General features: G+C 47.9%; 5 protein-coding genes across 8 annotated transcripts; 3 read left to right on the top strand and 2 right to left on the bottom strand.

Annotated features, from left to right (window-relative positions):
- The first annotated feature begins 280 nt into the window (after nucleotides 1-280).
- Nucleotides 281-4,173, top strand: nmt1b (N-myristoyltransferase 1b). Of its 2 annotated transcripts, none has more exons than XR_003748856.1 (11): nucleotides 281-348; nucleotides 451-544; nucleotides 750-894; nucleotides 1,120-1,238; nucleotides 1,378-1,469; nucleotides 1,968-2,084; nucleotides 2,244-2,523; nucleotides 2,596-2,766; nucleotides 3,183-3,350; nucleotides 3,469-3,602; nucleotides 4,045-4,173. XR_003748856.1 is itself a non-coding variant. In XM_028969768.1 (11 exons), the coding sequence occupies exons 1-11, from the start codon at nucleotides 311-313 to the stop codon at nucleotides 4,066-4,068; spliced, it is 1,386 nt and encodes a 461-aa protein (XP_028825601.1). In that variant the 5' UTR covers nucleotides 281-310; the 3' UTR covers nucleotides 4,069-4,173. The 2 variants fall into 2 exon arrangements, 1 of the variants encoding a protein (XP_028825601.1); XM_028969768.1 differs by having other exon boundaries at nucleotides 3,465-3,602.
- On the bottom strand, nucleotides 3,790-5,624 carry tmem177 (transmembrane protein 177). Its single transcript, XM_028969770.1, has 2 exons — nucleotides 5,519-5,624; nucleotides 3,790-5,248 (listed from the first exon to the last, which is right to left on the bottom strand). The coding sequence occupies exon 2, from the start codon at nucleotides 5,217-5,219 to the stop codon at nucleotides 4,287-4,289; it is 933 nt and encodes a 310-aa protein (XP_028825603.1). The 5' UTR covers nucleotides 5,220-5,248; nucleotides 5,519-5,624; the 3' UTR covers nucleotides 3,790-4,286.
- Nucleotides 5,625-5,678: 54 nt separating this feature from the next.
- pus3 (pseudouridylate synthase 3) lies at nucleotides 5,679-9,419 on the top strand. The gene is made up of 7 exons (XM_028969987.1): nucleotides 5,679-5,943; nucleotides 6,054-6,421; nucleotides 7,437-7,708; nucleotides 7,797-7,971; nucleotides 8,058-8,167; nucleotides 8,697-8,869; nucleotides 8,964-9,419. Exons 2-7 carry the CDS (start codon nucleotides 6,065-6,067, stop codon nucleotides 9,251-9,253), a joined length of 1,377 nt encoding a protein of 458 aa, XP_028825820.1. The 5' UTR covers nucleotides 5,679-5,943; nucleotides 6,054-6,064; the 3' UTR covers nucleotides 9,254-9,419.
- A 431-nt stretch (nucleotides 9,420-9,850) lies between these two features.
- Nucleotides 9,851-12,342, top strand: dcakd (dephospho-CoA kinase domain containing). 2 transcript variants are annotated; one of them, XM_028969956.1, is made up of 5 exons: nucleotides 9,851-10,006; nucleotides 10,502-10,614; nucleotides 10,897-11,100; nucleotides 11,195-11,282; nucleotides 11,835-12,342. In XM_028969956.1, exons 1-5 carry the CDS (start codon nucleotides 9,948-9,950, stop codon nucleotides 12,118-12,120), a joined length of 750 nt encoding a protein of 249 aa, XP_028825789.1. In that variant the 5' UTR covers nucleotides 9,851-9,947; the 3' UTR covers nucleotides 12,121-12,342. The 2 variants fall into 2 exon arrangements, with proteins under 2 accessions (XP_028825789.1, XP_028825790.1); XM_028969957.1 differs by having other exon boundaries at nucleotides 9,876-10,063.
- Nucleotides 12,343-17,258: 4,916 nt separating this feature from the next.
- LOC114784290 (C1q-related factor-like) lies at nucleotides 17,259-22,239 on the bottom strand. Of its 2 annotated transcripts, XM_028969570.1 has the most exons (3): nucleotides 22,057-22,239; nucleotides 21,082-21,818; nucleotides 17,259-18,112 (listed from the first exon to the last, which is right to left on the bottom strand). In XM_028969570.1, exons 2-3 carry the CDS (start codon nucleotides 21,682-21,684, stop codon nucleotides 17,933-17,935), a joined length of 783 nt encoding a protein of 260 aa, XP_028825403.1. In that variant the 5' UTR covers nucleotides 21,685-21,818; nucleotides 22,057-22,239; the 3' UTR covers nucleotides 17,259-17,932. The 2 variants fall into 2 exon arrangements, with proteins under 2 accessions (XP_028825403.1, XP_028825402.1); XM_028969569.1 differs by lacking the exon at nucleotides 22,057-22,239 and having other exon boundaries at nucleotides 21,082-22,030.
- Nucleotides 22,240-22,881: the final 642 nt, after the last annotated feature.

The raw sequence follows: 22,881 nt of genomic DNA, 5'->3' as shown, positions 1-22,881 counted from the left end.
AATGTTCATATTAATAGTTAATGTTGAATTATTAGTTCCCTCCAAGTGAGCTTGATGGGTCAAAAAGACTCCTCTCATTAGAGACCTTCTTTTCTTCTTAGATTAATAAAATATTATTATTAGTATTATTATTATTGTGTGGTGTCAGTCCTTATGGTGGTGAAATGTCACTCAGAGTAACCCAGAGACCCCGGGTGGGGCGGGGCAGATGCATATCTGAGGGGAGGAGATCTCTGGGTGGAGGGGTCGAGGTTAGGAACTGCTGGAGGAGATAAGGAGCACAAAGCGGCGGACCCAGAGACCAACACCCATGCCTGAAAACGCTCACATGGCCAGCGCCAGACCCTCGTAACTATGACACTTTCTTCATTTCTTCAGTTATTACAGTGCTGGTTGTCGATTAAACGGCGGGTGTGGATGTCAGGAAGTATCTCGGTTCCATTTCCAAAGGGAGAAGAAGCCGGGGGAAGATGACCAGGGGAAGAAGAAAAGAAAGAACAAGGAGAAATCTTGGGCCAGTGGACCCCGGGACCCCTTTGAAATGGTTTTTATGAATAATCGACTTTAAACACCAATCTATTGAGTACAGTTTGTGCTAAAAATAATTATTCTGACTGTTTCTAGACATGAAATGAATACACTGCACTAGATCTGATCATTTTTCAGCTCTTCCTTCTCAGGAATGTTTGGTTGCATTGATCTCTACTCGTGTCCATTATAAGAGAGATGTATCAATGTTCTTGTCCTAGCTGGATGCACTCCCTGAGGAGAAGCAGCAGGAGATCCAGAAGGCCTTACACCTCTTCTCTCTCGGTCAAGGTCCTCCCAGGAGCCTGGCGGAAGCCCGGCGTCACACCTACCATTTCTGGGACACCCAGCCCGTGCTGAAAATAGGTGCGAAGTGTGGCGATGACGACCACACCGTCTCCCTAGGGTCTGTAGTGTCTGCTCCTAAAGCAGTGGTGGCCTAGTGGGTTCGTCACAGAATCGCCGAGGTGACCCCTGAGGTTCCCACACACTGCCGCCCGGGCGCCTTGTATCAGGATGACAAAAAAATACAGTCACCTTCACTTTGAAATGTCATAATTTTGATTGCATTGCTCTCTTTTCTTGTGACAGACGAGGAGGTGACCTCTCCGGGCCCCGTGGCTACAGAGTGCGGCCCGGCACGTGAGGATCCCTTCTCTCTGCCGCAGGGTTTCGTCTGGGACACGCTGGATTTACAAAACCCCACAGAGGTGAGGCACCAGCCACTGGTTCTGCAACTGATGTGTTCTTGTCCTTTTCATGGTACATGTTCTCAAAAATGTAATATATGCAGTTATGTGTTGATTATTTACTGTAGTAATTATTTACTTTGGTTATTTGTGCCATTAGCTGGGGGAGCTGTGTGCTTTTCTGAACGAAAACTACACTGAGGAGGACGACAACACACTGCGCCTGTCCTACTCCCCAGAGTTCCTGCAATGGTCAGTATGTCCGCTAGAGGGCAATGCTAGCCAATAATAATAGTTATTATTATTCTTATTCAGAATTGCATTAAAAAAAAAATAATTCAGGGCTCAAGATTTGACATACTCACAATATAGTATACATTGCAATAATTTTTTTATAAATATTTTTAGATGGAACATCATCAGAATGTAATAAAAATCTTCTAAAGAAGTTGTTTCTTCTGTGTCCAAGTTGCAAAATAGCCGTGTAGGGTTCAGAAATTTCTATGTGAACAATAGGAATAAATCTGAATGTTGTTGACGTGCAAACAATGCGTATGTTGAGTACAGCATTACACAATTCTATAGATCTACATAAATTACTGTTACACTTTATACAGCATTGCACTATATTTCCTTTTTCGATGGAATCACAACATTTTTGAACTAGTGGAATTATAGTCCATAGTTACGACATTTACGGGAAATGCACAGAATGCTTCTTTATTGTTTTTTATTTTATTTCCTGGCCAGGGCGCTGTGCCCACCTGGTTGGCAGCAACAGTGGCACTGTGGCATGCGAGTAAACACCAACCAGAAGCTGGTGGGCTTCATCAGCGCCGTCCCTGCGACCATCCACGTTTGTGACACGTAAGCCCACAAGTGGATAAAGCCACAATACAAACGTTCATTTTTAAATTTCAATGAAGAGGATGCCATTTCAATCAATGAGTGTGTCTGAATTTATGATAAGTGAATTAGTGAATATTTCATCATGAATGAACACCTGACCTGACTTCTTCTTATCAGTGCCAAACAGATGGTGGAGGTGAACTTCCTGTGTGTCCACAAGAGGCTTCGCTCCAAGCGTGTAGCACCGGTCTTGATCCGTGAGATCACGAGACGGGTCAACCGGCACGGCATCTTCCAGGCCGTCTATAGTGCCAGTGCCGTGCTGCCAACGCCCATCACCACCTGCAGGTACTGGCACAGGTCCCTCAATCTGCGCAAGCTGGTGGACGTGAACTTCTCCAGCCTGGGACGGAACATGACACTGCAACGTGCCAATAAGCTGAACCGCCTGCCTCAGGTTGGACCAGTATTGACTAAAGTGATCAGTAGTGCAGCATTTTTATTTTAATAATGTTCACGATTTTCTTAGATGCCCAAGACCTCTGGACTGCGGCCCATGTCTGAGTCGGATGTGTCTGCAGTGCAGGACCTGCTGAAGAGCTTTCTGAGAGGGTTTGAACTCAGCACGGTCCTCAACCGGGAGGAGGTTCAACACTGGTTGCTGCCCCGAGATGGAGTCGTCCACACATATGTGGTGCAGGTTGGTTCAGTCTGATGGAGTCATCTATCCATCCATCCATCCATCCATCTACCCACCCACCCATCCAACCATTCTCCACCATTCCTCCTTCCATCCATCCATCCATCCATCCATCCATCCATCCATTCACTATCATCCAACCAATCACCATCCACCAAACCATTCACCATTCATCCATCCATCTACCCACCCACCCATACAACCATTCTCCATCATCCATTCTTCCATTTGCCATCCATCCACCCAACCATCCAACCACTCACAATCCATCCATTCGCTATCATTCAACCATTCTCCACCATCCATCCTTCCATTCACCGTCCAAACCTCCATCCATCCACCCAACTATCCATCCATTCGCTATCCTCCAACCGTTCACCAACCATCCATCCACCAAGTTAATTTTTAACCCACAGAGCCCAGAGGGTGTGGTCACTGACCTGCTGAGTTTCTACACGCTCCCCTACACAATCCTCAACCACCAGGTGCACAAGATCCTGAAGGCTGCGTATGGCTTTTACTATGCCAGTACCACCACCCAAATGTTGGAGCTGATGGAGGATGCCCTCATCATTGCCAAAGAGGTGAGTTCAAATCTGCACAAGACAGAGATAAAGATGTATCTAACAGACTAGCGATTGCTTCATCTTTTCTTTTGCTGATGTACCATTTACTCTGCTTCATTCCTTCATACGTAGAAAGGGTTCGATGTGTTCACCATGCTGGACCTGATGGCCAATAGGAGTGTTCTGGAGCAGCTTAAGTTCACTACAGAGGATAAAAGTCTGCACTACTACCTATACAACTGGAAATGTCCCAGTTTGACCACAGACAAAGTAAAACCTTTTTGCATTAAAAGATGGTTTGTTTAATAAAATAATTATCTGAAACCAACTCAATTCTTATATAGATGTTGTTATAGTGACAGTAACTTCAGAAGCACTCATATGTCTTACTAGTTACCATAGTGTTAGCAAATAAGCATACACTGATTATGATTATACATCAGTTTTTTATGGGGAGAATGTTACATGATCTTTTCAAAATGCAATATTTAAAGGTCATAATAATAATAATAATTCTCCATTATATAATTCTTTTCACAATGTAATCACAAAAAGGTGCATGTACCATAGATATACAAATCTAAATTGCTGCTTTGCTCTGCTTCTTAATGGCATTTTTTAGATTAATGTCGATGCAGAATACATAGAATGTACAAAACAATTGCTCTCCAGGAAGGGAAACAAGTGACGAAAAAATATTTTCATTTTGCAGGTGGGCTTGGTGTTGAAACGCTAACGCATCAGATGGATTCTTCCTTCAGTGATTAAAGTAAATTGTGAATAAAAACAGTTTTCAAATGTTTTTTTTATTATTATTAATAAATACAGCTCATTATAACAATGATGCATTTCATCTTGCATTTATTTGTTTACCGATTGGAACAGTTTAAGGTTTGCAGTGACGATACATCACCGTTCTTCAGAAATAAAAACCGGAACCGGGCATTCGATTTTCTACGCTTTCTCTTCTTCGAGGAGAGCGGCGAGCTCCTCCCTGCGTAAAGTGTAGGGCGCGTGCTTGAATCTCAGCAGGCCGGAGGGGAACAGGTTCCCGCTGGGCGCGTACATCTCCACCCCCTTGGGTCCCATCAGCAGGCGCAGAGTCTTGTTCCGTGACAGGATCTTGTCGTAGAACTCCACCCCTCCTCTGGCGTAGTCCCGGGACAGGCCGGCGGCCCGGCGGTCCGAGCTGTAGTCCAGCCAGTGGCTGATGCTGTCGGAGGCCAGGAAGTAGCACACGGCGCCCAGGCCCGCCACCAGGACGTTCAGGAAGGCCCGGGCGATCAGGGAGCCGGAGTAGAGGCCGAAGATCTGCTTGAGGGCCACGCTGTAGACGCAGACGCCGGCCAGGCAGGCGGGGCCCGCCGTAGCCTGCAGCACGGGCCCTCCAGACTCCAGCCGCATCACCTCCCGGGCCAGGGCGAACCGCTGCGCCTCCGGGGAGAAGAGCAGCGCCTCCTTCAGCGCGGCGCCGGCCTCGCTGTCCCACTCCACCTCCTTGCCGTTGATGAGGACGGTGCGGTCGGTGATGCCGCCAGGGTCGCTGCTCGTGCTGTTAAAGTTGGCCGGGATGCCGATGTGGACGCCAGCAGGCAGCCAGGGAAGGCCGGCCCCGACCGGGTGGAACCCAAAGGAGGCGAAGGCGTGGTAGTTTTTGGGCGAGGCGACGCCGCAGTCCTTCAGCACCTCCCGAAACGTCTCCTCCAGCTTCCCGGAGAGCTGGGCTGGTTCTCCTTTGCTCCACGCCTGGTAGAGGTTCTTGTAGGTGCTGTCTGGGAAGGCATGGTAGAAGATGCTGGCTGAAAAGGCCCCTCCACAGCCGAGGAGCAGCAGCGACCTGCGGTTCTTCTGCAGGAACGCAGAGAGCTTCAGAAATGGGGGTGCCATGTCCTCCAGGAGCCCACAAACATGCCACCCTGTTACAAAAAAAATTATTCACATTTGGAGCTTTTATCCCAAAAACAACGGAACAATATTGGTCTTGCCAGACTAGGGTCATTTGTTCGCAAAACGTATTTTAAACCTGCTTGGTGCTTGGAGTTAAAAGTAAAGCACTTTTGACATCTGTGACCTACACGTTTTTATCCGCAACAGAACACATGCAAGCTGCAGCCGTAGCTATAATCAAAACGGACTCGTCAGGGTAAATCGGTGATCGGTGTGAAAAAACAAGCACTAATACTCACTTTCAGTGTAAATGCATACCAATCCTGGCTAGAACACATCCGACCATGCGGGAGCGGTCAAGCGATTCGTCCAGACGCTCGCTGGCAGCCTTTACGACAGTTCATTACGACAGTTCAAGTACGGCAGTCAAGTAAACTGACGTCACATCTGTCTGTGATCTGTGATTGTGTTTTCTGGATGGGTGAAACGGCCACTATTTTTTAGTAAAACACGTTTTTGACCAGGAAATTTGTAATCAGAATGTGTGTTGCTTCGTTCTGCCGGGCGCGTTTTTTTTTACTCCAGGCCGGTAGGAGGCGCGAACACCCCTCTCCTGTCCGGCTGCGGCATTTACTTTAACCGAAGAGACAGAATCCGCTGCTCGGTGGGGACGCACATGTGCAACGAGAAGTTGTATAAAATCCCCCCTTTGATGTTTTGTCCGGTAAATTATTTTGTATTCGCGTGTATATGTGACCGCAGGATAGAATAAAACATATATGCATGTCTTGGTGTTGGGGAAGTGTTGTAAAAGCGTTGTTTCTGTCCATTCAGACTTCGTGACCATGTCTGACCCGTTGCTGGCCCGGGTGCAGCAGTTGGAGAGCGAGGTGGAGTCCCTCAGGGCTCAGCTGAGGGACAGAGACGCGAAGAAAGAGCAGGAGCCCGCGGCGAAGAGGGGCCGGAGAGACGGACCGGGGCAGCCCTTCGACTTCTCCTCTCACCCGCGGCGGCACGTCGCGCTGCGCCTCGCCTACCTGGGCTGGGAGTACCAGGGCTTCGCCGTGCAGGAGAACACCGACAACACGGTGGAGGCCCGGCTGTTCGAGGCCTTGCTGAAGACCCGGCTCATCCCGGACCGCCAGAGCTCCAGCTACCACCGCTGTGGGCGCACCGATAAAGGGGTCAGCGCCTTCTCTCAGGTGGGTGTTCTGTCGGATTGTCCTACCTTGTCAGAATTTTCTACCGTTTTTATAGCGACTGTTCCTGCTAGCTGTACAAATGCGATGTGCAACATGTTTATATAATAATTATACTATTATACGGTCCATAAACCACAAGTAGTATGCTGTGGTAGCTCAAACAGCCACCAGATTGTCCTACCACCAGTGTTTTACCTGTATCTTAATTATGTATATTATTATAAAATATTAAGACATTTTATTGTCCAAAAACCACAAGTACGTTGTGAAGCATTTGGTGCTTTATTTATACTCAGTAGATATAGTTATTTATAAACAGTACAACAAATTCCACAACATTGTACTTGAGAGACACCATCAACCGGAATCAAATTCCTTGTATGTGCTTGCACATACTTGGCCAATAAATACGATTCTGATTCTTATTCTTTACCTACTGTGCTTTCCTTTAACTACTCCAACTAAACTTTGAAAACCTTGCGATGGCAGCATGTGTTTATGGGCATGCACAGTTGCCTTTGGTAGGACGTTTCGATAAGTAGGATGAAATGATAGAACGGCGGTTTTCTTGCAGTGGACCCTTCCCTGCCCCTGCGGGACATACACTGTTCCAAACACGTTTACCTTTTGTGCAAGTTATCAATACGCTGTATGGATTCTTCATAGTTGCCTTCGGGTTTAATAAAGTTTTCCTGTTCTGAAACTGAAGCACTGCATTATGAAGTCTGTAGTTTGCACGGCTCATATCGCTCTATATAATCTATATCAATCATATCAATCTATATAAAGTGATCTTGGAGGATATGTTTGACAAGCTGTCTTGAACTCACAGCAACGTTTGCCGTGCTTACAGTAGTTTATTATTGGCTGACGAGGCTGTGAATGTAATATGGGACCAGAGCTACACAAGAAGGGTCCATATTTTGGGATGTCCTGGACCAACCGCGATAGTCGACAACCCTACCCTGCATGCACGCTTCAGAATTGATATCTTGTTTATAATCCTTTATAACAGGTCATATCCATTGACCTTCGCTCTAGTCAGTTCTCCGGAGGCCTGGGAGTGACCGTCCCAGAAGGAGCGTCTGCCAAGGCGAAGCCTGAGGCGGCCGAGCTGCCGTACGTGAAGATGCTGAATCGCGTCCTTCCTCAGGACATCAGGATCCTGGACTGGGCGCCGGTGGACATGGGCTTCAGCTCCCGCTTCGACTGTCAGTCCAGAACCTACCGGTACTACTTCCCCCGCGGCTCCCTGGACGTGCAGCTCATGGCCGACGCGGCCAAGCGGTGGGTGTCGTGGCTGGCACTAATTCTGTCATATCTATAATCTTTATCTTTTGATGAAAGATTTATTAAATTGTTTACACTGTTGCAGTTATGAGGGAACCCACGACTTCAGGAACCTCTGTAAGATGGACGTGGGTAACGGGGTGCTCCAGTTCCAGAGGACCATCCTCTCTGCCTCGGTGAAGCCTCTCCAGCCTGGCCACACGGACCCCTACGACCTGTACTTGTTTGAGATTAAGGGGCTCGCCTTCCTTTATCACCAGGTGATGGACCCACACGGCGAGTAACCAGCGCTTCAGGTAATGCGCCGCTTACCTGCACTTCAACTCCACTACTACTCCCCCTGCAGGTGAGGTGCATGATGGCCGTGTTGCTTCTGGTCGGCCAGAAGCTGGAGGCACCCGAGATTATCAGTCACCTTTTAGATGTTGAGGCAAATCCCAGGAAGCCTCAGTACAGGTGAGACTACAGCTTCATCAATGACCATCTGGATTTATTGCACAAACACTGTACATGCAGCACAGAGCTGTGGAGACTGTTTGTTTTTTTCTTTATGCATAATGTGTATACATAATGTTACATAAAAAAAAATATTTTGCAATAAACTGTAATACAACACTGCATTTTGGAATAGTTATGGTATAGTAGTAGTTATCGTAAAATAGAATAAAGGAGAAAATAAAACAGAATAAAAGAACAAGCCTACTAAAAAGTAGGCAAACTATAACTCAGGCGAGATGTTGATGTTCAATGAGAACATGAATATCAACTGTATGGATTACAGTTAATACAATTTATTGCAGCTTAAACAGTGGTACACTTGTGCAATACTCTTGTGTGTGTGTGTGTATATAATATATGTGTGTGTATAAATATATATATATTTGATTTAAACTGATTATTTTTTGTTTTTGGTACATTACTAACATTATTAATATTATACATGATTGCCTTTTTTATTTATTGAAATAATGTTTTATTATTCCAGTATGGCTGTGGATTACCCTCTGGTTCTCTATGATTGCCACTTTGAGGACCTGAAGTGGATGCAGGAGGCCGAAGAGGTCAGCCACACCCTGAACGTGCTGCACCAGCACTGGGTGCAGTCTGTAACGAAGACCCAGGTCCTGCACGGCATGATCCAGGGCCTACAGAGTGCCGGTGAGAGACCCGCGGAGATGAACCGGTAGAAAGAAGGAACGATATAACGTTTGCAAGGTTGAACGCCAACGTCTGTGGTTTCGTTTATCCACAGTTGAGGAGGCGTCCAGCAACCCGTCACTCTCCTCCCTGCAGTGCTGCCTGATGGAGGGGTCGCGACAGCGCAACTACCGGCCCCTGCTGGAGAGGCCGCGCTGCGAGAGCCTGGAGTCCCGGATCGAACACTTCGTGAAGAGGGGCCGACTGGAGAGGGAGGAAGGGGAGAACGGAGAAGAAGCAGTGCACCGGGGCAAGAGATCCAGACATTCCCATAATTCCCAGCCCAATGCACAGGAAGTGTCTACAGACCAGGATGCAGAAAATGGACTAAAGAAAATGGACTAAATGAGAACTTTTTTTTTTGCATTATTATTTAATATTTTTGCCCCTTTTTAGTGTCCCTAGTTCTAGAAATATTGGTTTTGACATGAACTACATCACCAAACCTCACTACAGGCAGACCTATTTTCTCAGTTATGAATAGATGAATAAATACTGTGACCGCTTACGATTTTATATCTGCTATGAATTTAATCTACTTGTCCATTTGTTGGTAGGCAAGAGCAGCCTGTTTTCTAACAGTGGGGCAGTGGTGGCAGGAGCCGGCCCGTAGTCAGAAAGTTGCCGGTTTGAATCCCGAGCCGCCGTGGGGTTACTGAGGTCGCCTTGATCAAGGTTCTGTCCCCATACGCTGCTCCCCGGGCGTCTGTCATTGCTGCCCACTGCTCACCAAGGGTGATGGTTAAATCCAGAGGACACGTGTCGTTGTGTCACCGTGTGCTGTGCTGCAGGGTTTCACAATCACTAAGAAAGTTAACAAACTTTTTTTGGTGAAGGAATCCTTCACTTATTATAATACAAATAATGTATTATAACGATAAGGGTGTCGATCGGTTCCAAATCGCTCTGCGACGACGTCGCCGCTCTGCCGTCGTCTGCGCATGCGCGGTGACAGTCGCTTCCTGGTCTCCGCACCGAGACGCTTCTGGTGGGTCCAGGTCTCCACGGTCCGTGTCCTCGCTGGTCCGGTATCAGCGGAATGACCTGCGGGCAGCCGGACTGGCCTCATCGGGACGCTTCTGACCGGCTTTGGCTCCAGTAAGTCCCGTGGACGGCGCGGCTTTCCCACGCTAGCAGCGTCCGCGGCGCTACCAGGTAATAACAGCACTTGTTTCACCAAAAAATCTGGCTTTTGTTGGAAGTTAACAACGCATTTGGACTGCCTTGTGTTCGGATTTGCATAGACAGTTAAAAACAGCGTGGATCTGATCATGAGATTATCTATTTATTACTTATGCACGAATCAGTATTTGACTAACGCACCAATGTATATCTGTGATAGGGTCATTTTTTTATTTACGTCACAAACAGTGCACAATATACATACGTGTTCGTGGGAGTTATTAAGATATAAGTGATGAACCCGTCGGAGCTATTATCTGTGGGTTCTGGCCAGCTCTTGTAAACAGGTGACCGGTCCCCGCTGTAATACCAGGTCCGGCCAGCAGAGGCGCCACACGACCTTCAGTCAGAGTTCAACCACAGTTTTTACCGAGTTGGTGAGCCTAACTTGTTCTCGCTGTACCTTCGCAGGATGTTTCTGGTGGGCCTGACCGGCGGGATCGCGTCAGGGAAGAGCACTGTATCGTCCGTCCTCCGAGAGCTTGGCTGCGCCATAGTGGATGCCGACGTTGTGGCAAGGACAGGTGCCTGGGTTTTTCACTTTCCAAGATATTAACCCCATTACAGTCTTTGCTGGTGGTTGTGGTCATGCCTTTTTTTTTTTTTTTTTTTTTTGCCGAACTTTTAACTGAAACTGATACCTTGAAATCTGCCACTGAACAGTTTCTGTTTTACTGCGCTCGCCCTTGCTTTCTGTTCTTGAATTTCGGGCCTCGGTTATAAAAAAAATAAATGCTGCATATGAATTCTGGAATGATGCTATATTACATTACACAGCTGTAATGCCACGTTCTCGCATCTGTTAGTGGTGGAACCGGGCACGCCGACGTACGGCCGCATCGTGCAGCATTTCGGCCCAGACGTCCTGAGGGAGGGCGGCGAGATCGACCGGCAGAAGCTGGGCCAGGTCATCTTCTCCAGCGAGGAGAAACGGCGACTCCTGAACTCCATCACTCACCCGGAGATCCACAAAGCCATGCTGAAGCAGATCCTCCTCTACTTCCTGAGAGGCGAGGACATATAGAAGCCCGACGCTTTATTGATTGCTCACGTGCACCAGCGGATGCCGTTACTGACGCCTCGTCTGTGTTCCCCCTTCACCAGGGTATCGGTACGTGGTCCTGGACGTCCCCTTGCTGTTTGAGACGCGCCGCCTCACCCGCTTCCTGAACCACACTGTAGTGGTGTACTGGTACCGTCTGTCCTTTTCTTTTTGGCCGACACGGGTAACGTCGTTTGGACGCTGATCAACATGGGTGACGTTTGATATGTTCCGTGAATGCGTCCTAAAAGGGGCCTTTTTTTTACTGGGACAGACACGGCATTTACCAGATGCCCTTATCCAGAGCACCTCACAATCAGTAGTTACAGGGACAGTCCCCCCCCTGGAGACACTTAGGGTTAAGTGTCTTGCTCAGGGACACGATGGTAGTATGTGGGGTTTGAACCTGGGTCTTCTGGTTCACAGGCGAGTGTGTTACCTGCTAGGCTACAACCTACAATAACTGTGGTGAAAGTAAGAGCAATCCATTGTTCATTGGTAGACATATTGCTTCCTGTCTTTTTATGTGCTTAAAACCCTGAAATAATTATTTAATGCAAATACTGTAATCGAACTTCCAAGGTTGTTATCTGCATTAGTGCTTGAAAAGCATTAGCGGTGCCATTAGCACTTTTAATTAGCTGTTCAATTTGATTTTTAAAAATTGAAATGAATAAATGTTTTTTTCTTTGTTGCCGTCAGTGACCCGGCCACCCAGTTGTCCCGGCTGATGCACAGGGACGGTCTGACCCCCGAACAGGCCAAGCAGCGCGTCGGCGCCCAGATGCCGCTGAACGAGAAGCGCGGACTGGCCAGCCACGTCATCGAGAACTCGGGCACCCGCGAGGACACCCACAGGCAGGTCCTCCGCCTCCACGCCACGCTGGAGGACTCGGCGGAGCACCTGCCCGTCCGACTCCTCGCCATAGCTGCGGCCTTGGGGCTGGCCGGAGTCCTGCTGTACGCCGTGAAGCTGCTGGTCTCCTAGCAACGGTGACTGTGGGCTGGGTCAGGATGGGACTGCAAACACTACTGAAGCAACTGGAGCACAGCTCGTCATTTTCTTAAATGCACTAAACCGAAACTGTGGAAGTGTGAGCTTCACTGGGGGTGGCCGTGTGTACATAGTGTAGTGAGCAAGGCGAATGGACGTAGATTTGATTGCTGCTAAATGTTTGCGTATGAAGGGAAATTTTGTGAAGAATGTAAATCCTCAGTCACTTTCTTCTTTAGAAATAAACGTGACCTTTTGGCCGCTCTGTGCTTCTGTTTTCATTAATGTGTTGAAGCACGGGTACTGTCCTTTATGCGTATTATTCTTCTATTTTTATCATTTACGTTAGTACACAGGACGTGGAAAGGCACTAGTGCGATGTAGAACATTACAAAATACGGAACTTTATTTATACGCTCAGGCCTGGCAAAATAAGTCAGCTTTATTCACCATACCACATGTGTTTGAGGTGAGATGTTTTACTTTTATCTGCAAACGCCAGCATTTTTGACACACAAACATAAAACCCCAATTCCACTACACAACTATAATACTACTGGTGTAGGGTGGTAGTAGCCTAGTGGGTAACACACTCGCCTATGAACCAGAAGACCCAGGTTCAAACCCCACTTACTACCATTGTGTACCTGAGCAGGACACTTAACCCTAAGTTGCTCCAGGGGGGGACTGTCCCTGTAACTACTGTCGCTCTGGATAAGGGCGTCTGATAAATGCTGTAAATGTAAATTTACTACACTACAAAGACAAGATTTCTGATTGTCAAACTGAAAAACATTTCTTGCAAATATTCATTCATTTTGCATTTGATCCTAAAAAAACTGCGACCGGGGCATGTTCACCATTTCTTCTACCAACGCTGTGTTTCGGACTAACTGCTGGAGCTGTGCATGGCGGATTCTGTCCCTGAACTGTCCGAGGTCTCTTAATTCAACAATTCACACATTTTCAACTTTCAAACATGGGACCTAAAGAGGCCCCGCAATCAGAAGGTTGCCGGTTCGAATCCCGATCCCCCAAGTTGCAGCTGAGCAAAGCACCGTCCCCACACGCTGCTCCCCGGGCCCCTGTCATGGCCGCCCACTGCTCACCAAGGGCCAAGTTTTAAAAGCAGAGGACACGTTTCGTTCTGTCTGCTTCCGAATCCTCCAGGGGTTTTAACGTTGTGGCTTTTCCCACGAAAGACGCACTAGTCTCGGCCCTGGGACAACTTGACCTTGACCTGGGTTGGTGGGTTTAGAATGTGGGTGTACGGTTGCGTTCATGGCAGGGTGTGCATGCGCCTCGGAGGACAGCGAGATTAGCATATGTTCCGTAAAGCGCAATGTGAAATTTAGCAGCTGCCGGTTTTCATCGGGGGCACGGCTAGGAGCAGCCTAGGGGTCAACAGACTGAGCTTTCAACCAGCTGACCCCCCCCCCCTGCACGAAGTGTGAACCCCACTACTGCCACAGCACCTGGGCGACTTGTCACCTCTCAAGCGTCTCCCATGGCGGACGCGTGGAAAATTGCGGCGGGACGGGATCCGTGTCACCGCGTGGCGTGTGGTTTTCAGCGGTCGGGGTGGAAGTGACAGAAGACCGGCCGCCGACAGTTCCGTTCGCAGCGTTTTCTCGTGGATTCCTCTCTGTCCTCCCCCCTCCGCCGAAGCTCATTTTTTTATTATTTTATTTTTTTATGCAGCTGCCATCAGACTGATGCAGAGTGACGATGGCCGATGGGCAGCCAGCAATAATAAGCGCCCACACAGAGTCTGTCAGTGTGTGTGTGTGTGTGTGTGTGTACGATGGTTACAGTCTTTTTTACCCGCCGTCCTGACCAGAAGGCACCCTGTCACATAACTTACAGCTCAGCTGTGTGTGTGATCGAGCATATGTTGGTGTGTATATGTATGTGTGTGGTGACTTGTTCTCACCCCCCTTGGTACAAAGGACACTTTTTCAGTCTCAATGTTGCACTGAACACGGATTCAACAGCGGTGTTTCCCAATCCTGCCCCTCCACATTTACACTGCGCCTTTACTGAAGTGAAGGTGAAGCGAACACTGCAGCACAGCACACGGTGTCACAACGAAACGTGTCCTCTGCTTTTAACCATCACCATTGGTGAGCAGTGGGCAGCCATGTGTGGGGACGACACCATGGCAGCTCGAGATTCGAACCGGCAGCCTTCTGATTATGATTCCACTTCCTTACCCGCTAGGCCACCACTCCCCCAAGAGTTTTTGAAAGGGATTCCTGCCACACAATGCCTATGAACCAGAAGACCCAGGTTCGAACCCCACTTACTACCATTGTGTCCCTCAGCAAGACTCCAGGGACACTGTGCATGGCTTTCCAGGAGATCATTATCCCAAGACTTCCTTCCTTTCCTTCCTTCCTTTTATAAGAAAACGTGATCATCAGACCAGTTCTGATGCACACATGCCCCTTGTAAGCATTTTTTGGTGGTGGGCACAGGTCGGAATAGACGACCTGACTGGTTTACAGCTTCAAAGCCCCAGAGAAGACCATTCTATCTAAACCAGCATTAGACTGTGGTCCCGCCCCTGACCCTGTCACCAGTTTACCCCCCCACCCCCCCACACACTTTCCAGGATGAGCTTCTCACTTACATTCCATTTGCTCTCCAGAAGCTTTGGGCTGTAAATTCCACCCTTGATCTCGCGGCTCTGCAGTACTTAGCCCCCGGCCTATCTGCAGAGTATCTCTCCTCTGCTCCCTCCTGATGTGCCGTGCCGATGATGGAGAGATGCCGGAGCCGGGAAAGGGGGACAGGACATGGCGGGGCCTTTCCTCTGTTTGTGCAACGATAAGCGCTCTGACATTCTGTGCCGCCTTATCTGAATGTCCCCTCCCCTCATTTAAATATCGTGGATAATAAGTTCACAGTTTAGTGCTCAATCGGGGGTTGATGAGCACGAAGAAGCGATGAAACGATGTGACTCGCTGTGTAAATGTCAGCTCCGTATTGTGTTAGCAGCGTGGTAAACTACATTAAAGTTCCCCATTGAGCAGCAGCTTTCAGCTTCTTCACAGCCCCTCTGGGCATCCTTCCACCTCTTTACTAATAATGATGAGCAGTCCCTGCAGAAAAGTCTCAGACAAAAAGAATAAATAATTACCAGCATGACCAGCATAAACCAGCCACAACATTAAAACCTCTCATCAGTGAACTGAAAAAAAAATAGCTGATGAGTTTGAACATGCCAATAATTCTGAATTTCATTAGAAATAATTCTGAATTTCATATAAAATATACTCTACAGTATGAGATGGTTAAATTTTTAAAAATTAAATTATGAAAATGAATTACCTTGTTCTATAATGTTTTTTTTTATTCAGTGGTATAGATTTACAATTTCTAATTGTTATGATGAAGACACAGAACTGAAATAAAACGTGAGGTTATGTAATAAACAATAAAAATAGCAAACAGAACATTTGCGTCTCTTCAAATCAGGGAGCTTTTGCTGTGATGGCAGCATTTCATACTCTTGGCTTCTCTCCACCACCTTAAGTTGGACAACGGGGACGGTTTCCAACAGTCCTGAAGGTTTATTATGCTGAGCATTTTCTTATCATTCACTCATGTTAATGAGCATCTTGTCAAGCGTCAATAGTGAACAAAGCAGCCGTGAAGGTACAAAGAGGCGTCAAACAGTTATAACAGTATAATAATATAATATATATATCTGTATTGCTATTATTATTCATAATAAACAAGTAAATAAGTAATAGTACATTTTAATTAAGATAAAAAGCCATTAAATGGCCTCTGCCCCTTTATCCTTGCTATTTATTTTCGAAGCATGTGCTTTTTTTAGCCCAGAGCTGCCAAAGCGCCGACGCCCGCCAAAGTCTCCAGAAGTTTCTGTCTGCTCGCGCACTGTCATGATGACAAGAAGTCGCTAATTTGACGCTCATATGCCCGGGAGAGCTGGTGGACAGGCCTGCTCGGGGTGGGTGCATCATAGGCTGGGTGGGTGACCCATCCACCGCAGAGACCCCCAGCGCTAATTGAGTCCAGAGGAAGTGCTGCTGTCTCGGTCGACGTCCCAGGGAGTGGAGTTAGCTTTATACGCCCTGTTTATCTACCATGCTCTAACACGAAGCGTGCTCATATTTTCATATTACTTCCTATTACGTTTCCTGTTTCTGATTACAGTTCATTGTTTGACTGCTTTAGGCTAGTTGACGTACGATCAGAATCGCATGTATAGTCTATGGCTGTTCCGATGCATAGTTTATTGCTTTTTGACCTAGTTACCCGCGTCAATTTGCAGCATTAAGGAAGTAACCCTTGTCAATTTTGCAGCATTGATAGCGAGGTATGAATCACGGATGAAGGAACAGCAGCTCTTCTTATTATTGTAAAAAAAACGTTTTGGGGATCCCTACCTGGACAGGGGCATGAAAATATTTCCAGGGGCCCAAGAATATGTGGAGAAAGCAGGGCATAAGAACTGGTCGGCCTGGAGTTAATTAATAGGCCCGGGACCAAAAAGTTGGTGTTGGCGATCGAACAGAATGAAAAAAAGAAGCAAAACACAATTCAACACAAGTCTGAAAGCTGCTCGTCGTTCTCCCGAGTGGCCATCGATCCTTTCGGCGAGCTTTTGAAACGGACAAAAAAACCCGCTCTGACTGTCCCCGATATTTGCCTTCTTCCACAGAGGGTTTGTTCCCAGCCAGAAAAAAAGCCCCCATTACCTTCCCCACTGTTCATCCAAATCCCTGACAGGGGGTCCCTCTTTCTTTTGAACCTTGCCTGCATCTCTCCCCCAACTTCCCCCTCCTTATCTTCCTGCCTGTTTGGAGCATCGAGACGTATCCGCTTTGATTGCATGTGTCTCTCACACCCCGCAGATATTTGGCATCTAATGCCACTTCTTGTCTTCAAACACCCCTTTCTTGCTTTCAACTGTGTCGTCCTCCAGTACGTGTCGCGCTGTGATAATTTGTTTTGTCACACCCCTCTCGTTGGCGAAGAAACAAAGCTGTTTGCCTGCATACCGGCCGAGTGATTTTCACACCGCATTGTCAGGGCGCGTCTTGCAATTAGGCGACATGTAGAGTTTGTAATTGGCAGATTAAAACGCTTTAAAACGTGCATTTCTTAACGAAAACCAGAGGTCAGTTTAATGTCAAGGCGAGTTTCAAACACAGTTTACAATAGAGCACTGCAATTCAACTTTCCAAGACGAGAACGTTAACTTTTGCGGGTCAAAATATACACAATCGTTGCTTTGCTGTACATATATTTCAGACACGTGGTTTGGTACGACAAAAAGACAAGTAAATAATTAAATAAAAGACATTATTTCCATAGGAAGGATACATGTCTGCATTAATATTGGTCACAGAGGTAAAATACAGATCATACCACAGCACAGAGAGAGGGAATCAAGATTTTTTGTCACATCATTTTTTTTTTTTCAAAATTCATATATGTGGGTATTACTAACAATTAATTTCACAAGGAGTGAATGTAAAAAAAGACCCAAAACACTCGTAAATCACTGAGAACTGGGAGAGAAATGCAGGCGACTGTACGCGGCTCAATTAATTTCAACGTTTGTAATAGCAGCATTGGGATAAAAACTGTCCAAGAGCACAGATGGTATGACGATGGTAGTGACTACGACTGCATATCCATAAAAGCATTGCTACCTTGGGAGGATGCTTTGAATCTGACCTTTGACCCCAGTCAGTCTTTTTCCATAGAGTGTGCCCCCCCACCCCACACCACATCTCACTCCTGGCCCCGAAATGATGAACCCCTAACTCTAGTCAGCAAAGAGGATAAACCCTGAGAAGGTGCTATACTTGTTGCTGTTCCCTCCGTGGGCTTTTCCTCCATCCAGCTTGATGAAGATCTCGTCCCCCGCATCCAGGTGTAGAACGACGCTGTTGGAGGCGTAGTCGTAACTCTGGTCCTGGTCCTGAGCAATGGCACTGGCGCGCACCTGACAAGAGAACAACAAGTGAGGCAAATCAGTGGCGCGTGCCAGAAGACCACAAAGTCACAGGTTCAAATCCCACTTACTACCACAGGAAATCGCTGCTCTAGAAAAGATTCATTGAAGGACTTAGGGTGATTCCTTTCCTTAGAGGTATGACTTATTCGCTGAAGTAAGCAGAACTTTTTTTCACTTTTTTCACACTGATGCTAGCTACAGCGCTATGCAGTAAGTGTGGGAAGAGGAGAAACAAACTACCAATTCTGTTGGTGTGTTACTGATCTTTAATTATATGAAACCAAATTTAAAGTCGGAGGAACACAGTGACGCTTTTGACCTTACGCGAGCAAACAAGCCTCATGCTGGTTTGAACGTATTGCCAGTTCAAACCAGGCACTGGTTCAAATAAGGCACTGGCCTCCTAAGCCAGGGATTGTGGGTTCGAGTCCCATCTAGGGTGATGAGCAGCAGAGTGGTGCAGCGGGCGCGTGCTGGGCCCATAACCCAGAGGTCGATGATTGAAACCATCCTCTACTACTTTACTCTTTAATGGCTGCCCACTGCTCACTCAGGGTGATGGGTTAAATGCAGAGGACAAATTTCACTGTGAGCACCACGTGCTGTGCTGCTGTGTATCACAAGTGACAATCGCTTCACTTTAGTTTGACAACCATCAATCAAGATCAAGCTCTAGTACATATTGTCATTGGTGGAAACTAGTTGGAGAACACTTTAAATACGAGAAGTAACGTCTTCTAAAAGCATGTAGAGTATGGAATAGTTTGACAGATTTGACACCTGAAATAGACCAGATTTTCCAAACTTTCAGGCTTAAGTTCACTCAGCACAGTCAAGGAAGTTCAACGGGCCAAATAAAACATTCTATCTTCAAACCAGAGAAGGCTAGTCAAGCAAAAGACTGCGGTATCGGCGATCATACGTGCCCAACGTGTCCAAATTTGCAGTTGTCCTCAGCACTCTACTTGAAGGGTGGACACGTTCCACCATCATCCAAATGTCAGGGCATCTTTTTTGCGGCAGAGCAAGGGTGTCCCCATGGGCGCAATGTAGGATTCGCGACGTGCTGACTAACGCCGGTGACTCAACCAGAAGGGCCAGTTTGAGTCAGCCGGTGATTTAGTAAGTGTCCCTCCACAGGGACGTTGCTTTGCGGCGCTGGACGGCTCAAGGTCAGGCTGGCGTGTCCTTCTTCTGACAGCGAAGAGTGCCGCAAAGTGACTGTACAGGAGTTTTGAGAACTCAGCGCTGGGAAGCTGAATCATTGGTCTGGGCGGTTGTTTTGTTGCACCTGGACTCGAGTGCCGAGAGGGAGGAAAAGGCCTTGTGGCGCTGTACATGTTACGTCTTGATGAGCTCATAGGGACAAATGAGAAGCGTGATTCAGCATGGATTTTGTTTGCATGCTTAGCATTGCGACTTAGTGTTGCAAAAAGATACTCCTGCGGCCCCATCTAATGCACTATGGGTGCCAATGAGATAGTAATGAACCGATCCTTGAAGGGAAGTCCAGCCATATAGGTTGTTATAGTGGGAAGAACCTATTTTCACTGATAATTGCAATGACCAAGGAAAATTAGGTGGTAGTCGGTGTCCATGAGCAAGACATTTAACCCTGAGTGTCTCTCGGGGGGCTGTCACTGTAACTACTGATTGTAAATTGCTCTGGATAAGGCCTTAAAATGCCTTAAATATTTTTAAACCATTGTTTTTTGATATAGAAATTAAGCGTTATAGCATTATATAGGTTCATTCTTGGAATGCAAGAACATTGATCAGTGATGACCCGTCAATGTCCTCCCACTCGCAAGATCCTAGAAAATATCGCAAGATTGTGTGTGTGTGTTGTTGAGAAGTTATTTAGGAGCCCCTGTCTTCCTTAGGGGCATGAGAGACAGTCCTGATTGAGTATGACATAATGATAGATGCCAGGGGCCAATGAGTTGCCTGAGACTCACTCTCTGCCCACTTGATCTTTGAGTCCGAGTCTGGAAGGCCAAGTACACACACACAAAAAGTAGATAGCACAAAAAAATCACTTAGGGCAAATGCTTCTATCTTAGAAGGAAAACTTTGAGGTTATAAATAGACCTTCCAAGGACATCTGAACTTTTGACATGTGCAGCCATTTTTATTATTAAATGAAAGTTGAATTACATGATATTATTCAACTTGATGCACACAATGAGATGTGTCCTCTTTTAACCATCACCCTTGGTGAGCAGTGGGCAGCCATGACAGGCGCCTAGGGACCAGTGTGTGGGGACGGTGCTTTGCTCAGTGGCATCTTGGCTGATCGGGATTTGATACTGCAACCTTCTGATTACGGGGCCGCTTCCTTAACCGCTAGGCCACCATTGATTTTTAAATGTGTTCTTATACCATGTTGTGCCAATCTGTGCCAGCAGGAAACAGAAGATGCAATGGTATGATTTACAAATACAGGGGATTAATTCCAAGACAGGGCATGTTACCCTGATCCAACAAGGACAAGTCACAACCAGGGTAGATTTATACAGAGCAACATATGGATATACAATCTGGAAATCAGGAACACATGCAGTCAACAACAAACTCCGGACCGGAATTTTCAACCATACACCAACCTCTTTCCGTGATAAATTCTGACATATTTGCCTTGTTTGTTGGTGTGTAGCCTGTGCTCTAAACATCCAGCTCGCATTCTTGTTTTCGTGAGTGTGAGTAAGTGTGCATATTCCGATCAGTCACTGCACTTTGGTGAAACCCTAACAAGCCCCTGGCCCATGCAGGGGCAGCTGGGTACAGAAGCGTCGCAACCAGTGGAAGCTGTGAGTTTATTTGTCTTATACATCGCTAGGATTTAAAATTTGATTTCATCTGTAGCTGTTTCCTCTTGACTGTCCATCTCATGCTTCCTCAGAAAACACGTCTCACTAAAGTCACGCCTCATCAGCCAAGCTGAGGTCGTCACTCACCTGCCCGTTTTTGCACAGGTCAGCCCACATGCTTGTCCCGTCCCCGCCTCTCATCAGCACGTTGTAGGTGAAGAAGTAAGTGCCGGGTATCTTGCAGAGAAACTTGCCCACGGCCGGGTCGTAGTTCCCCCCAAGGTTGGTCACCACGTCGTCGAACTTCAAGATGTCGTAGCCCTCCTGCGGGTTCCTGAGGCCGGCGTAAAAAGCCACGCGGGGGACAGTGGAGTAGCTGGTGGTGCTCAGCCGTCCCCCCAGCGTTAAAATCCCGGTTCGCTCCACCTCAGCCCGGTCACCCGGAGGTCCCATTGGCCCTGGGGGGCCAGGTTCTCCAGGAGGTCCTGGAGGTCCAGGTTTCCCAGGTCGCCCAGGCTTGCCCTGCGGCCCGTGGGCGTAGGTGGGCAGAGGGGGACCCATGCTGTGGTCGCTCAGCGCCTCCGCCTCCTGCTGCAGGCTGGTGCTGATGGTGCCGACCGTGGTGCCGCCTTTGTCCTGGTACGGGTCGCACACCATGCGGCAGGTGCCCAGCATCTCGTAGTGGCCGGCGTCTTCGCCCACCGTGCTCACCAGCACCGGGATGAGAACGACCAGGACCAGGACCAGCATGACGCCCACGGCGGCCCCCACCAGGGTCTTCCTGCCCAGGCTGAGCCGCGGGAGGGGCTGGGCTGCCAGCGTGGGTCTTCCTGCGGCGGAAATGGTGCCTGGTTAAAGGTGAGGGCACACCCTCCACCTGAGACCTGAGGAGACCGCAGAGAAAGGAGGGGAGGTGGACAGGTGAGAGAGACGCACTCCCAGCAGGTGCTCTGCCGAGAGCGAGGGACTGGGCGAGCGCGTGGCCACGGCTCAAGCAAGAAAATGAAGAAAGAGGAGGAGGAGGAGGAGGACCAAGAGTGAGAGAGCGAGGAAGGGAGGGAGGGAGAGAGAGAGATAGAACGCAAGAGACAGAGACAAGGATAGAGAATGACATACACTTACACACTCCTCTGTCTCTCTGATGCTCATGAGTCACGCTGAGACCAGTGCGGCGGGAGGAGACGTCCTCCTGGACAAAAAGGGGACGCAAAGACGGTGACAAAATCCAGCAAAGTTCCTGAAAGCACACGTGTCTCGCCACAGGAATCAGACCAGAGTCCTAATACAGGATAATGACGTTCCAAGCTCCACTTCTGCATTCTGCCCCCCACCCACGCCGAAAAAAGAAATGACCCTCATTCTGTCCGCTCCCGCTTCCTAAAAATACATTGACGACTTTCCCCGTGCCGACCCTTTTGGCCAGCAGGTGTCCCCCTTCATTAAAGGCCCACTGAGTGTGACCTGTCAGATCAGCTGACAGTCCACCATAAGGGACGCGGCATGAAGCATGTAAGACGTTGTTAAGCCCCGCCGAGGCTGGGAGTATAGGATGTGTAATTAGAGTGTTATTAGAAATTAGCTCTCGGAGGACGGCCGTCCCTTCGGGCAACCTTGTGGGAGCTTGAAGAATAAGAATTAATAAGCTGAGCATAAGGTCACAATGCTTTTTTTAAAAAGAACATTCTGCCCTCGTGTTCTTTTTTCTTGTCATTTTCGTGCATTTTCTGTTTTCTTTTTGTCAGTCACGTTTTTTTCCCGCCCCCTTCCTGGAATTCTGGACGCTCTTTAGCCAAGAGGACCTTCTTCTGGCTGGGGGTCGGGAACCCAGCCTTGTTCATCTGCTCTAGGGAACCTAGCAGGGGGTGGGGGGTGGTGAAACGGGGTTTGCTCGCCAAGGGTGGATGACTAAAGCGCAGCCGTCCTGCCCTTGACTGGCGCCGCGGTCAG

This window comes from Denticeps clupeoides, chromosome 2 (genome assembly GCF_900700375.1).
Source record: "Denticeps clupeoides chromosome 2, fDenClu1.1, whole genome shotgun sequence".
In the NCBI taxonomy this organism is placed as follows: Eukaryota; Metazoa; Chordata; class Actinopteri; order Clupeiformes; family Denticipitidae; genus Denticeps; species Denticeps clupeoides.
This window is presented reverse-complemented; position numbering and strand designations above follow the sequence as displayed.

Coding starts and splice junctions, on each gene's coding strand:
- LOC114784290 (XM_028969570.1), bottom strand. CDS start 21,684: ATGCTGGTCCTGGTCCTGGTCGTTCTCATCCCGGTGCTGGTGAGCACG. Junction 18,113..21,081: donor ACCTGTGCAAAAACGGGCAG/GTGAGTGACGAC, acceptor TTCTCTTGTCAG/GTGCGCGCCAGTGCCATTGC.
- dcakd (XM_028969956.1), top strand. CDS start 9,948: ATGACCTGCGGGCAGCCGGACTGGCCTCATCGGGACGCTTCTGACCGG. Junction 11,101..11,194: donor CCTCCTCTACTTCCTGAGAG/GCGAGGACATAT, acceptor CCCCTTCACCAG/GGTATCGGTACGTGGTCCTG. Junction 11,283..11,834: donor CACACTGTAGTGGTGTACTG/GTACCGTCTGTC, acceptor TGTTGCCGTCAG/TGACCCGGCCACCCAGTTGT.
- tmem177 (XM_028969770.1), bottom strand. CDS start 5,219: ATGGCACCCCCATTTCTGAAGCTCTCTGCGTTCCTGCAGAAGAACCGC.
- pus3 (XM_028969987.1), top strand. CDS start 6,065: ATGTCTGACCCGTTGCTGGCCCGGGTGCAGCAGTTGGAGAGCGAGGTG. Junction 7,709..7,796: donor ATGGCCGACGCGGCCAAGCG/GTGGGTGTCGTG, acceptor ACACTGTTGCAG/TTATGAGGGAACCCACGACT. Junction 8,168..8,696: donor CCCAGGAAGCCTCAGTACAG/GTGAGACTACAG, acceptor TTATTATTCCAG/TATGGCTGTGGATTACCCTC.
- nmt1b (XM_028969768.1), top strand. CDS start 311: ATGCCTGAAAACGCTCACATGGCCAGCGCCAGACCCTC. Junction 1,239..1,377: donor ATTTACAAAACCCCACAGAG/GTGAGGCACCAG, acceptor TTGTGCCATTAG/CTGGGGGAGCTGTGTGCTTT. Junction 2,524..2,595: donor AGCTGAACCGCCTGCCTCAG/GTTGGACCAGTA, acceptor CGATTTTCTTAG/ATGCCCAAGACCTCTGGACT.